At 40.1% G+C, this 14,172-nt stretch overlaps 1 protein-coding gene across 1 annotated transcript in view; it reads left to right on the forward strand.

The window, feature by feature from the left end:
- KIF26B (kinesin family member 26B) overlaps positions 1 to 14,172 on the forward strand; it is a 338,734-nt gene that overhangs the window by 323,005 nt on the left and 1,557 nt on the right. Inside the window, exons 13-14 of the mRNA XM_044290742.1 lie at positions 9,434 to 9,636; positions 13,427 to 13,577. Of these exons, the coding sequence (XP_044146677.1) occupies positions 9,434 to 9,636; positions 13,427 to 13,577 (354 nt within the window). The remainder of the gene's footprint in view (positions 1 to 9,433; positions 9,637 to 13,426; positions 13,578 to 14,172) is intronic.

Raw genomic sequence — 14,172 nt, forward strand, 5'->3', positions numbered from 1 at the left:
CCCAAAGAACACCATCCCCACTGTGAAACATGGTGGTGGAAACCTAATGCTTTGGGGGTGTTTTTCAGCCAATGGACCAGGGAACCTAATCACAGTAAACGGCACCATGAAAAAAGAGCAATATATGAGGATTCTCAATGAGAACATCAGGCAGTCTGCAGAGAAACTTGGCCTTGGGCACCAGTGGACATTTCAGCATGACAATGACCCAAAACACACAGCAAAAGTGGTGAAGAAATGGTTCGCAGACAATAACATTAACGTTTTGGAGTCCAACTTGAATCCAATTGAGAATCTGTGGAGGGAGCTAAAGATCAGGGTGATGGCAAGAAGACCCTCCAACCTGAAATATTTGGAGCTCATTGCTAACGATGAATGGCCAAAAATACCTGTGGAGACATGCAAAAAGCTGGTCTGCAATTATAGGAAGCGTTTGATTGCTGTAATAGCCAATAAAGGCTTTTCTATTGATTATTGAGAAGGGTATGAATACTTTTGGACTGGACATTTTTTGCTCAAATGTAAATAAAAGCTGAGAAATGTTTTTTCCACATTAATACCTTGTTACATTGTCTTATCTTTTGTGAGCCACCTACACTGCCTGTCCAAAAAAAAAGTCGCCACCCAAAAAAATAAAAAGGTCACAAACTCTAATATTTTGTTGGACCGCCTTTAGCTTTGATTATGGCACGCATTCGCTGTGGCATTGTTTCGATAAGCTTCTGCAATGTCACAAGATCTATTTCCATCCAGTGTTGCATTCATTTTTCACCAAGATCTTGGATTGATGATGGTAGAGTCCGACTGCTGCGCAAAGCCTTCTCCAGCGCATCCCAAATATTCTCAAAGGGGTTAAGGTCTGGACTTTTTGGTGGCCAATCCATGTGTAAAAATGATGTCTCATGCTCCCTGAAACACTCTTTCACAATTTGAGCCCGACGAATCCTGGCATTGTCATCTTGGAATATGCCCCTGCCATCAGGGATGGAAAAATTCCTTTGATGGAATAACCTGGTCATTCAGTATGTTCAAGTAGTCAGCAGACCTCATTTTGGAGCACATACTGTTGCTGAACCTAGACCTGACCAACTGCAGCAACACCAGATCATAGCACTGCCCCCACAGGCTTGTACAGTAGGCACTAGGCATGCCTCACTTCATCTGCCTCTCTTCTTACCCTGATGCGCCCATCACTCTGGAACAGGGTAAATATGGACTCATCAGACCACATGACCTTCTTCCATTGCTCCAGAGTCGAATCTTTATGCTCCCTAGCAATTGAAGCCCTTTTTTCTGGTTTTCCTCACTGATTAGTTTTCTTTTTACGGCTACACAGCAGTTCAGTCCCAATCCCTTGAGTTTCCTTCGCATTGTGCGTGTGGAAATGTTCTTACTTTCATATTAAACATAACCCTGAGTTCTACTGTTGTTTTTCTTCGATTTGATTTCACCAAACGTTTGAGTGATCGCTGATCACGATCATTCAGGATGTTTTTCCCGACACATTTCTTCCTCAAATACGATGGGTTCCCACTATCCTTCCAGTTTTGAATAATGCATTGGACAGTTCTTAACCCAATTTTAGTAGTTTCTGCAATCTCCTTAGATGTTTTCTCTGCTTGATGCATGCCAATTCTTAAACAGACTAACATCTTTTCCACGACCACGAGATGTGTCTTTCGACATGGTTGTTTAAGAAATGAGAAGAAACTCATTGCACCAGTTGGGGTTAAATAACTTGCTGCCAGCTGAAAGATAATCGCCCATGCAGTAATTATCCAATTGGAGGCTCATAACTATTTGCTTAGTTAAATCCAGGTGGCGACTTTTTTTTGGGACAGGCAGTATATGTAATTTCCCGTCAAAAAATTATTTGCTGGTTGAATAAAAGTAACTTTAAGTCAAAATTTGACAGGGGTATGAATAATTATGGGCAGTATTGTACATTGGAAACTGCAAATAAAAGATCAGTAAAAGTCCCTCTTGTTCTGTATGCATAGTTCATCTAGCAGCCGTATGAGAAAGTTGTTCATGTACAGTACAGTACAGTCCTTCCAAGGGACTACACATATGGCATTCATTCTACTACCCCATGGCGAACATATGATTATCCCATACAATGGATAGTTTTCAGTAACATAATCACATTAGTGGACAGATCACTGCTTTCCTCATAATTGACACCCTTAACACTTTGTGACCATTCTTATTACTTCACAATGTTCTATCTTCAGTAGATGAAGACGGCTAAAAGGGAAAATGAAGGTTTTCAGAAACCAGTTGTGTACTATATATAAGATCTGAAAAGCATATTGTATGTTCAATACATAATACATTTCAGTGCCTATTTCAGTGACACTTGGGGCTTTATTTTTATTTTCTATTTTTTTTATACCTGGAAAAATGTGGAAAAAAGCACAAATGGTCATTTTGATATAGGACATGTAAGGTTATGGTTGCCGGGGGCAGAACTAAAAGCTACAGTGAGTTGTGTTAGGTGGCTTTTTTGTTATTATTTTTTATTTTGTCTTTATTTTATTTTTTAAAATATTTTACACTTTGTGTCTCTCGTAAGTTCATACAAAACCTTTGGGAGCATTTAATATTACATTTTTTTATTGCTTTTTTTCCCCTGTGACTGGGGCTAACATATTAGCCCCCCACATGGGGAATGCAGGCTTTAAGAAGGACCATCCTAGAGGCCAGAATAGCAAAGGACCAGGAGTCATGAGTTTAAAAACAATAGTCATGCTCACTACTACTGGGCCCTACTATACCAGTGGTGTAGATTTAGCAGTGTAGCCGCCCTGTTACATGCATCCCTTGTGCTGACATGATTTTATTTCCTTGGGCTCCAACAAGCATTTTAAAGTCTTTATTTTCTTCCAGTCAAGCAGGAATATCTCTTTATCAAGAAACTTCTCAGAAAAATATAACCTAGTAACATAGTTTATAAGGCAGAAAAAAGACATCTGTCCATCCAGTTCATTGAAAATGTCTCAGCCATGCAAGTTATGATGTTTACACGAGTGTATGTATTTTGAGGTCCGCAAACTACAGAAATCCATTCTTTATGCATTTTCTGTGGGCCCCATTGTCAAAGTGTCTATTCTTGTCTGCAAAATGGACAAGAATAGGACATGTTCTATTTTTTGCAGGAAGGACTTGCGGATGGAGACATCACACGGTTTTGCAGCCTCATTGAAATGAAAGAGTCCACATCCAATCTGCAAAAAATGGAGATTGGATGTGGAAAAAAAATATGGTCATGTGCATGAGGCCTTACATGAACTTTCAAGTGTCGAAAAATGCATAAAGACCCACATCCATTAAAATGATATTGTTGAAGAGTGTCTTAGCATTAACAAAAGGTTAACACTTTTTTTTTTTGTACTAATTTCTCATACTTTATATGTGCATTTATTTTGTGTTCCAATAATCACAACAAGCTATATATCCTGTTCAAAGCCTCTGCTGGAGTACCATGTTCATTTTTTATTTTTATAAATATGAAGTTTAGGACAGTTATAATTAAAAAAATAAATCATTACTGATGGGAGAATTGTAATTTTCCCTTCACTACAATTTGATGAACAAGTCCTAGGCCATAAGTTATGCTTGCCGCTTTCCCTCCTAGCTTGCCAGTATGTTACGGGGCATTTTACCATAGTCTATATTATGTATCACAGTATAAGGGATCATTCACACAATCAGTTTTGCGGAACGGGTGCTATCTGCATCAGTAGTTCCTTTTCATGGCCAAGCAAAAAAAATATAGAGCGTGTCCTATTCTTCTCCGCAATCGTGGACAAGAAAATACATTTTCTATATAGTGCTGGCCTTGTGCGTTCCACAAAATGAGGAACGCACATGGCCGGTATCCGTGTTTTGCAGACCACAAAACACAGCGCGGTCATGTGAATGCACCCTTAGGCTCCGTGTCCATTCCGTTGTTTTTGCGGATAGGATGCAGACCCATTCATTTCAATGGGTCTGCAAAAGATGTGGACCGTACACTGTGTGCTGTCCGCATCAGTATGTCAGTTCCGTAGCCCTGCAAAAAAAATAGAACATGTCCTTTTCTTGTCCGTTTTAGGCCAAAAAAAAGGATGCCCTACGGACGTCATCCGTTTATTTTTGCGGACCGTAAAACACATACAGTCGTGTGCATGAGGCCTAAGGCTGTAAATTGACATATAGATTGTCAATAACTTTCTGTCCAGTTCTGCATGTTCTCGCAGCGTTCCCATGCTCCAGTTGGCTTTTGCCAAAGGGAATAACATTGTGAGTATATTTGATAGATAGATAGAAGATACATACCGTAGATACGCGATTCACCTCTCTAAAATATGAAGTGATGTGCCTGAAACACAGAAATACTGTTTAAACTTGTATTATTTTTGCTATTTAGCTCAAGCTTCGTAGATTACGCACTTGAACGATATTGTAGGGTAGTATGTCATGAGAATCATTCTTGTCTTACCTTTGGTTTCAAAGTAATTTAGCAGTGAGATAGCAGGAGATCTCAGGGGTTTGTATTAGTCCTGTTATGAGTTGATGCCCTGTGGCAGTATGACAGGAAAGAATTAAAGCCAACAACTCCCACAACCCAGCCTTTTCCAAATGTATATATTTTTTTTTTCATTATGGCAAATCATCAAAAGGGCAAGTAGTTTAGGAGAGGAGATCACAATCTCCTTATTGGTGTTCAGCACTCCTGAGGCCTGTATACAATTCACGGCCCTCCAAAGATTATGTCAGTGGAGATACGCTCATCTCAGGTCACGCAACCCTGTCCGTCTTATTTATGGCTGTTGTGACCAGAAGCTTTTCTGACATAAATGATCACCATATATCAGTACAGGGAGACCTGCTCTGACACCGAAGGGTCATTCTGAAGCTTTAAATCAAAGTTTAACCCTTCAGAAGCCATTTGCCACAGCTTTGTGCTCAAATAATGACACCAATATACTGTACACCTTCTGTCAGTGTTTTAAGTTTATAGCATTGACCTGAGGAAGGACTAACACTCACTGATAGACCCTACATAATAGCCCATTTTATTTTGCTCTACCAACCTGTAAAAAGCATACAAAAAACACCCCTCTCAGCCACAGGACACTGCAGGTGCATGGACCCCTGGAGCCAGGAAGTATGTATGAAAAAGGTGAAGTCCAACACACCGTGTCTCTGTAAAAACATCATCCTTTAATAAAGTCCATGAAAAATCAAAAATTACATATACTATGAGTATATGTCTTTTTTTTATAGACTTTATTAAATGATGCACTGTGACACTGTGTGCTGGACTTCACCTTTTCCAATACATGTCTACCAAACTGCCCCTTATGTTACAGTATTGTAAAAAGATATGTGTACATTGAATTTCTATGCAAGTTGTGGACTCAGGGAAACGGGCAGCATTTACGTAATGTTATAGATTGTGTTTTTAAAGGTGAGATGGAAAAAGATAAAATAGAGGTAGGGTAATAGAGACAGGTAATTCTAGTAGTATTCTGTAAAAAATGTCCAAAACTATAGGATAAATAGAAGGATGAGAAGATATTTTTACTGTACATTTGCTCTTTCTAGATGTCCTCATGAGTTGCACACTGTGAGGGATCTGCTTAGGTGATCATATGCTCTTTAATGCTATTTTTAAATAGTTTTCTCTCATCACTTCTCCTGTAAGGGTGACATCACTCTGGTATATATTAGTCTGCAGAAAGCGTACAGAAATCACAGTTATTTATGCAGTTCATACCCTTAAGGTCAACGGTAAATGGAGCAGTTGTGTGATTACTTAATCCATATTATTAGAAGCTTCTTTAAATGATTTGGAGCAAGTTGAGCGTGGATGCAGTTCAGTTATTGATAGCGCTATTTTAATAAATGGTGGAGGTCAGTGTGAGTGCAGAGGTGTGCAGTGTGCATGCTTGACCTACCACAGCAGGATCTGCAGGGGGGGTTTATTTTATTGCTCATGAGAATCGTAAATTGTTGGTTTGGGGAAGAACATCTCAGAGAGTTGCAGTAAGGAACAAGGCATTTTCATTACCCTGTAAATGCACAACCTCATATAAACTGGTTGTGTGTCTCCTAGCAGCAGAATAACACCGCCATTGAAAGATTAAATTGTTTGTGTCTGAGCTTGTGCCGGGAATTCTCTCACAGTTCCTGCACCCTTCTCCTGTTCTCCTAAGTGCCCCACACAGAACAGTTAATAGTCTACCTGAGATTAATGGAGGTGATGACAGCTCATCCTGTGCATAGACAACTTGTTACTGAATGAATGCAGACATTGGAAGACGATGAATTATAAATGTCAGGTTCCTATCTAGACCTAAGAGAGCTTTCCGAGTTTATGTACCTAAAGCTTCATCAGTCTGGAGTCCAGGTAGAATCACACAGTTGGGAAAAGTTGATTAGTCACCTCATTCTACTTAGGCTGTGTTCACATGACTTTAGAGCCCTACGTTTTCCAGTGACTTAGATGTATTCACCCGATGGATGCCAAAATAGTGTCCCATTGGTATCCGTTGGGCTGTTATATGTTGATATGCCTTTTTTTTTACTGTACAGAAATTGTGTTTTTACTTAAAAGACACAGGTAATTTTCTGATTTGTTGCAACAATCATTTTTACAGAAGTGAAAAAAGGATGGGCAGCCATATTGGTTATTGCCTTTGAATCAGCTTCTCAGAAACTTATTGTAAACGAATTTTATCAGCATGTTCATCACTAGCAAAGTAACCATTGACCAGTAAGATAATTCAGACAACCATGTGGCTGTACTTCCTGTCATCAGGTTTGCAAAAAGAACATGAAAATCCTTAAAATAAAATACATTAAAAAAAAGTTACCAATGTCTATACAAAGACCCTATTGATGCTGCAATGAGTCATACACAATAATTAATTTCACCCACTTTTCTATGTAGAATCTGAATTTGATGCATAATGCACAAGGAAGTGATACACATGATACACCAGTATCAATAGCTTTCCCTTACTGGGCCAACTAATCACAGTGCACAATCCAGAGCAGTTCTTGTGGACAACAAGGCTGGATTTCATAAATAAGACTTGACTATTTTTCCATTAACTGATAGTTAACTCATTGATGCTATATTTTTGCTCAAAAATGCAACAGCCAAGTAAAAAAGCCACCTGTGATCCTGGCCCAGTGCCCTTCTGTCTTATGTGCAGACTAACTTGCTGTTGTCAGCAGCTCTGCTCAGTTTAATCCCAATTATTATCAGATTAATCTGAATAAAATCTGTATTCATAGGCTTCTGGCATGGTGGTAATTTATGTTGGGCCCCCTACATGAAACAGTCAGCAGCAGCTCATGTTTCTGCTCTCCACAGAAAGACAAGCTCCATCCTGTTGTGTGGCGGTACACCAAACACTACTGCATTGTTACCTGTGTCATTCCAGCTAAGCTTATCAATTGTTTGTCATGTAAACCACAAACACCAAGGAGTGACGAATGGAATCTAAATGGAATTTACAAATGGGAGAACACCTCCATCTTTCAGCTGAGTAATGCTGATCGTGTCAGTCATGGTGTCATACAAAATACCCAAGGCGCCTTCCCACTTAAGGAAACCACAAGAAAGGTGTCCTTATCTAGTTGAGTCTTGTTTGTTCATGCAGAATATTATTTGTAGAATTTAGACACACAGATTATTGTTGCCAAATCTTAAAAAATAAAGCAACTGTTTTCTTTTTCTAATATAAATTTCCTCATGTATAATTAGTCATTATCTTAATATCTACCCTTTCTACCCCAAAAATTGCCTTAGTTTTACATTGCTGATATTATTAGGATAGGCCATATAATTCTACAATAAATAATACTGTGTGACAATACATATCTGAAGGAAAATTGCCCACTGCGCTTTGTAAATATTCCTAACCCTGGGTGGCGCTTAGTTGTCACATGACTGCGTGCGCCTGCCAACTGAAGAACTTAGATGTAAGAGGATAACTGAGGCTTCTACTATAATGTAGAAACTGGAGTGCCAATCACTTTTCCTCCTAATGGTGTAGGTGCAGGTAGAGCAGATCGCATTTACACAAACATTGTTAATGTTTTTTATATAAATACAGCTCCCTGAACTATTCTAAGAAAAAGTGGGCCACTGTGCTGGCTGCACAAATAGTGCCAGCCAGTGCCATCAAACAATACTGTCTATGAGTACTAGTCAGAGTATACCCATACAGTAGCAGCCATGGTGCCCGCATTGTAAAGCATAGTGACCCTAAAATGGCCATTTACCATGGTCATCCCCGCCTTATTCTGTTTTGCTGTCATGTTGTTTTTATGCAGGAATTACTGTGCGTTGAGGCACTGGACAATTGATATTAAAAAAAGGTGAGATTAGGGTCTGAGTTTTGTGCAATTTAAACTAGCCACGTCTGGAGCTTTGTAAAATCACTTAATCCTTTATTTCATTCTTTGATTAAAATCAGCGGTACAGTAATGGTTCAATACCATGAACACGGACTCAAAGAGTCCAAAACGCGTAGGTTATGGGCATACCATTACAGTGCCGCTGATTTTAATTGAAGGATAAAAAAAAGTATAAAATTATTTTACAACACTCTGAACTTGGCTTTTTGAAATTGTACTTTTGACTGGCGGTCTGCAGTTCCGGAAGCTTTGAGCTGTGGGGAAAATACATTGAGACAGGAGGAGAATAAGTGGTGAGTGACCGAATTTCATTATTTTACTCTGAGTTGTATGGTATACTTCTACATAGCTGTTAGTCAAAGTGATGTACCTACAGTGTAGATTATATGTAATCAAAACCCAGAGAAGTTGGAATCTTCCCTCTTTAGACTGCCCTTCAGTCAGATACCCATATAGCTATGATGCTCAAATGGCAATTGTTTCCATGGAAGCAGCTTCCCCACTAATGATGAAAATGAGTGTAGAAATAAAAGTGTTTCCTATGCATTTAAATATAAAAAATATTCAATTTCTTTTAAATCATGAATAATGTAAATGTGTAAAACTCAGCAACTGAAACTGGGGACTATTGATCCAATTCAAATGCAATTCATTTGTAAATAAATGAATGTAGTATGGATAAAAACAAAACCAACAGAAAGCCAACTGAAATGCAAAAAAAATCTAAAAAATAATGTAATTGAATGAGCGTTGAACAAACGGTAGCCATTTGCATTGTTATGAGATATGTGACTTGTGTTTGTAATGGAAACTTGTTTTTTTTAATCCATATCTGTGAGATAAGACATTATTATTTTGGTGTTTTTTTAAATTAAACTCAAAGAGATTATGGTATATTGATTTGTAAATATTTTGCCTAATTCAGTAAGGTTTCCCTTAAGTTATAAGTGTATTCATGATATTAATACTGTTATTTTCCTGAACTTTCTCAGTGAATGATCTTTCTCTACACTAGGATCACAAAGGCGCAGGCTCATTCCAGCATTATCACTCGATGCAACCTCTCCTGTAAGAAAACCAGCCAACAGTCCAGGAGTACGCTGGGTGGATGGGCCATTACGTAATGGACAGCGAGGCCTAGGAGAGCCATTTGAAATAAAAGTTTATGAAATAGATGATGTGGAGAGGCTCCAACGTCGCCGAAGTGAGGACTGCAAGGTATAGGATTTTTCATTGATTAAAGAAACAAGTTATTTAGAGCCTATATGCTCTACACAAGTATATGATTGTTAGCAGTAATTTATTAAAGGAGTTCTCCGGGACTGAAGAATTGATGACCTATGCCTAGGTTAGGTCATCACTATCAGATTGGCAGGGGGTCTGATTCCTGGAACCCTCCTCAATCAGCTGTTTTCAGAGACTATGGTCCTGGAACCAGGCAGCCATTATCTATTCTAAAAGGCCATCAATCAGTAAATCACGGAAAACACCTTTACAGTTTAAAGGCTATGTACACATTGAGTCAAATGATTGCATTTTACTCATCTATGGCTAAAAAAAATTATTCAATTGGCCTTTACTAAAAATACTGAGCTGTTCTGTCACAAACGGTTAACAGTTTTTCTAGATATGTGACTGGTAATTTCACTTTGTGCCAGTCATCTAATAACCCTTATCTCTAAACTACTGAGAGGTCATAAACACTTATTTAATCCACATGCTTATCAGTAAGATAAGGATTGATCTATAATGAGTGTTTATAAGGTCAGAGAGCAGAGATAAGGAGTCCATCTGCTCCTGGTCTGACGGAAAAGATACAAAATCCAAAGGGTGCTTGTAGAGCATGTCAGCTCTGTACAGAAAAAAGGAAGCCATAATTTTAAGACCAATTAAAAAAATAATTTTTAGCTCAAAATGAGTACAATGCAATAATAAAAAAAATAGCCAACAAAGGTTTACATAGCCTTTAATGCTTAAAAAAAGCAATAGGGTTAAAGAGGACCTTTCATGGGTCCAAACATTGTAAACTAACTATCAGGATATGTAGCGCTCCGCTCAGGGATCTCACTGCACTTACTGTTATTCATGGGCGCCTCTCCGTTCGTCCACTGTGGCTCCCGGTATATTTTCCTGCTCTGTATGCTAATTGCTAGCATCGGAGCAATGGGGAGGAGACTGCTCTTTTTCTAAATGGGCGTTCCTACTCCCTGGCTGTAGCACTGTCCAATCAAAACGCAGAGTGTCACAGCAAGGGAGAAAAAAAAACCTCACCTTCTCCCTGGCTGCGATTGGACAACTCACAGCCAGGGAGAAGGAACGCCCATTGAGAGACAGGGCAGTCTCCTCCCCCATTGCTCTGATGCTAGCAATTAGCATACAGAGCGGGAGAATATACCAGGGCAACAACGGGCGAACGGAACGGCGCCCAGGAATCATAGTAGGTGCAGTGAGATCCCTGGGCGCTGAGCTACATATCCTGGTAGTTAGTTTACAATGTTTGGGCCCATGAAAGGTCCTCTTTAAATAGAAATAGATTTCGACCACATATTAAGGATGACAAATGGTAAAGGTAAACGTTCCACTCAAACATAGAGTGAAAGCATTGTTGATGTGCAGTGGCGTAACTAGAGTGTTATGCAAACTCTGGATTAGCCCCCCCCCCCCCCCCAATTTATACAAAGAGGCGAATTATATTTTTTCACTAAGCCCAATGCATGGCTACACTCACCCAGTCCTAACTAATAAAATCTCGTCCTACCTCATCCAGGGTGTCGCTGGTGTCGGCATGATGTCGACTGGATCCAGAACAAGGGATAATCACATTAGGAAGGGCTGATGACTTGCCCCTGTGAAATCACCAGCAGGGGGCGCTGTGCTGGCCTGTAAGACTGAGCCATGCCATTGTATAGCAGGGTAATCTAGGACATTTCCCCTAAGTGCTACCACACAGTACTAATGCCCACATTGTGGCCCCTTCCCTGCTTTCCTTGTGGCCCCTCCAGTTATACCCACCTTTGTTCCTGTTACAGTAGTTATGCCCACTTTTGTGCCCCCTCACAGTAGTTATGCCCAGATATGTGCCCCCCTCAGAGTAGTTATGCCAGATATGTGCCTCCCTCACAGTAGTTATGTCAGATATATGCCCCTTCACAGAAGTTATGCCCAGATATGTGCCCCCTCACAGTAGTAATGCCCAGATATGTGCCCCCTCACAGTAGGCCACTCCCCTTCCACTAAGCCCCACCCAATTTACCTCCAAAGTGGTGACAGTAGCAAAATAACAGCAAATCTTTTTGTACAAAATACAGCAAATTCTGTACATCAGAAAACTGGCTTTTATAAGTTCATTCCAATGATTGCCATATAATAAATAGCAGAAGCGGCAATGCCTCCGCCTGTATTGGACCCCGAGACCATGTAGTTAATGTGTGCCCCCCTGGCATGGAAGCGCTAGGCCAATGCTACTGCCTCTGTTACACTCAGTGATCAATAGGTGCGCCCATGGCATGGCAGTATTGCTGGGGCTTAGCTCTGTCAGTGACTGGTGACAGGACAGGGGACTGGTTTGACCTGTAAGTGGGGCTCCTCTTGATGATCCAGAAAACTGCAAAATTATGATCTGATGGTGAGACATACTGGCCCACATGTGCCAATGGTAAGGACTGGTCTGTAGTGGGGACAGCAGGAAATGGAGAAGATGGGAGCCAAGACAGGCCATGGGAGTGTGCGACCTGTCCACCATTCCCCCTCTATGAAGGGGCACCACAGCACATGGGCAGCTGCTGGGTTCACAGCCTGCTCAGGGTGGCTCTGCAGTATGCACACAGGCCTTTCTTTACCCTCTCTGCCGGGGACGTCTCTCCTCTGTGTCACCCGAGTCCTCTGTTCCTCCTCCTTCAGCTATCTTCCAGAGCGGGGCAGGTTCTACATTCTTTTAGAAGCCCATACAGCTGCAAGTGTTTATAGCAAGAGGCTACAGGACCTTTGGTGACATCATAGTAACGTGAACAAGGTTCTTCAGCTAATCGTGCGCCCCCCTGCCTCTGCACCCTTGCCCGATGTGCGCATATTATGAAGAGTGCTCTGACGGAGCCCGGCATTGTCACTGTACTTTATGCCGGGCCCCGTTAGAGCATTCCCAGTACATGTGTCGGGTCCCTGTTCATGTCATCGCCTAAATCACCGTTTCTGAAGTAATAATTCTCTATGAGCGATTGCTGCTGTGTGTACATACAGCTTTCACCACCTCTGATGAGCAGGCACTTATAGAGAACTAATGAGGGTCGTTACACTACACCTCAAAGGGAACCTGTTACCATAAAGATGCAGTGTAATCTGTTGGCAGCACATTATAGAGCAGGAGGAGTTGTACAGATTGATGTATAGTTATGTTGAAAAATATTTAGTAAAACTTATAATTTATTCATTTAAATTCCTACTAATTCTGAGCTTTGAAGTCAAGGAGGTGGTCCTATCAGTGACTGACAGCTATCTCTGTATACATAGAGGGAAAGCTGTCAATTACTGATAGGAATGACTCCTTAACTTCATATCAATCTGCTCATCTTCTCCTGCTCTAAACCATGCTGCCTGCAGATTGCACTGCATTTTAATGGTGACAGGTTCCCTTTAAAGGAGTAGTCTCGGACAGCCTTTTCTTTTGAATGACCGCCAAATGAAGATACATTTCCACTGCAGCTACCACTATATGGGAAATCGTTGGCCAAGATAGAAGCAATTACGTTTGGAGATGAAACAAAACATTTTCGTGATTTATAGACTGATCTTTGATGGTCACAATGTTTGCCTGGGCACCGATATTAGTTTCTCCCTCTCACAATAGACCAAGAATAAATGGGTTACCCATATTTTATCCACTTGTAAAAGATGAATGGTCCATATCGGATAATATCCCAGCAATTTACAATACCTAGTGCAGGATATGTTGGTGTATTGGTGTATACATTGCTGACAAAATGCAATTGAATGCATTATACATTTTTTTCAGACAGTATCACGGTTTAGTTCAAAACTGAAGATCCTTGAACATCGCCAGCAGAGAATTGCAGAGGTCAAAGCTAAATATGAATGGCTTATGAAGGAATTAGAAATCACCAAGCAGTACTTGATGCTGGATCCAAATAAATGGCTCAGTGAATGTAAGTCATTTTTCAATTGCAAATTTCTTTGGCTGTTATCTCCACAAAAAAGGCCACTTTATTAGGAACCTCCATATACCCGTGCACTAATGCAAATATCTTATCAGCCAATCATGTGGCAACCATTCAATGCATAAAATCATGAAGATATATAAAAGCAATCAAAAATGTGAACTGCAGGAGTGACTATGAAATGATTATTTGTGCTAGATGAGAAATGTATCCTGGGATTTCCTAACAGCTGTCTACAAAGCATAGAGGATTCTGTGAAAAACATCAGACAAGTGCAGGAATATAAGGCCAATTTTGGTACAGTTGAATATTGAAAAAAGTAGCCCAAAAAATTATTTCTTATGAAGATGTTAGGACTAACATTTGGCTTAAACCACATGACTCAGATCATCATTTTGTATCAGTTACTCAAAGTGGGATGGTAGTGAAATTATGGTGTGGGGAATGTTTTACTACCTTACATTATTACAAATTATTTTAGGTATTGTCTTAGCATGGGCATGTATTCCGAAATGTCAATGGGTTTTCCAGACATGTCTCAAATTGCATGTTATACCATGATAGATCCTCTAACCTGACAAAG

This window comes from Bufo gargarizans, chromosome 4 (genome assembly GCF_014858855.1).
Source record: "Bufo gargarizans isolate SCDJY-AF-19 chromosome 4, ASM1485885v1, whole genome shotgun sequence".
NCBI classification, from domain to species: domain Eukaryota; kingdom Metazoa; phylum Chordata; class Amphibia; order Anura; family Bufonidae; genus Bufo; species Bufo gargarizans.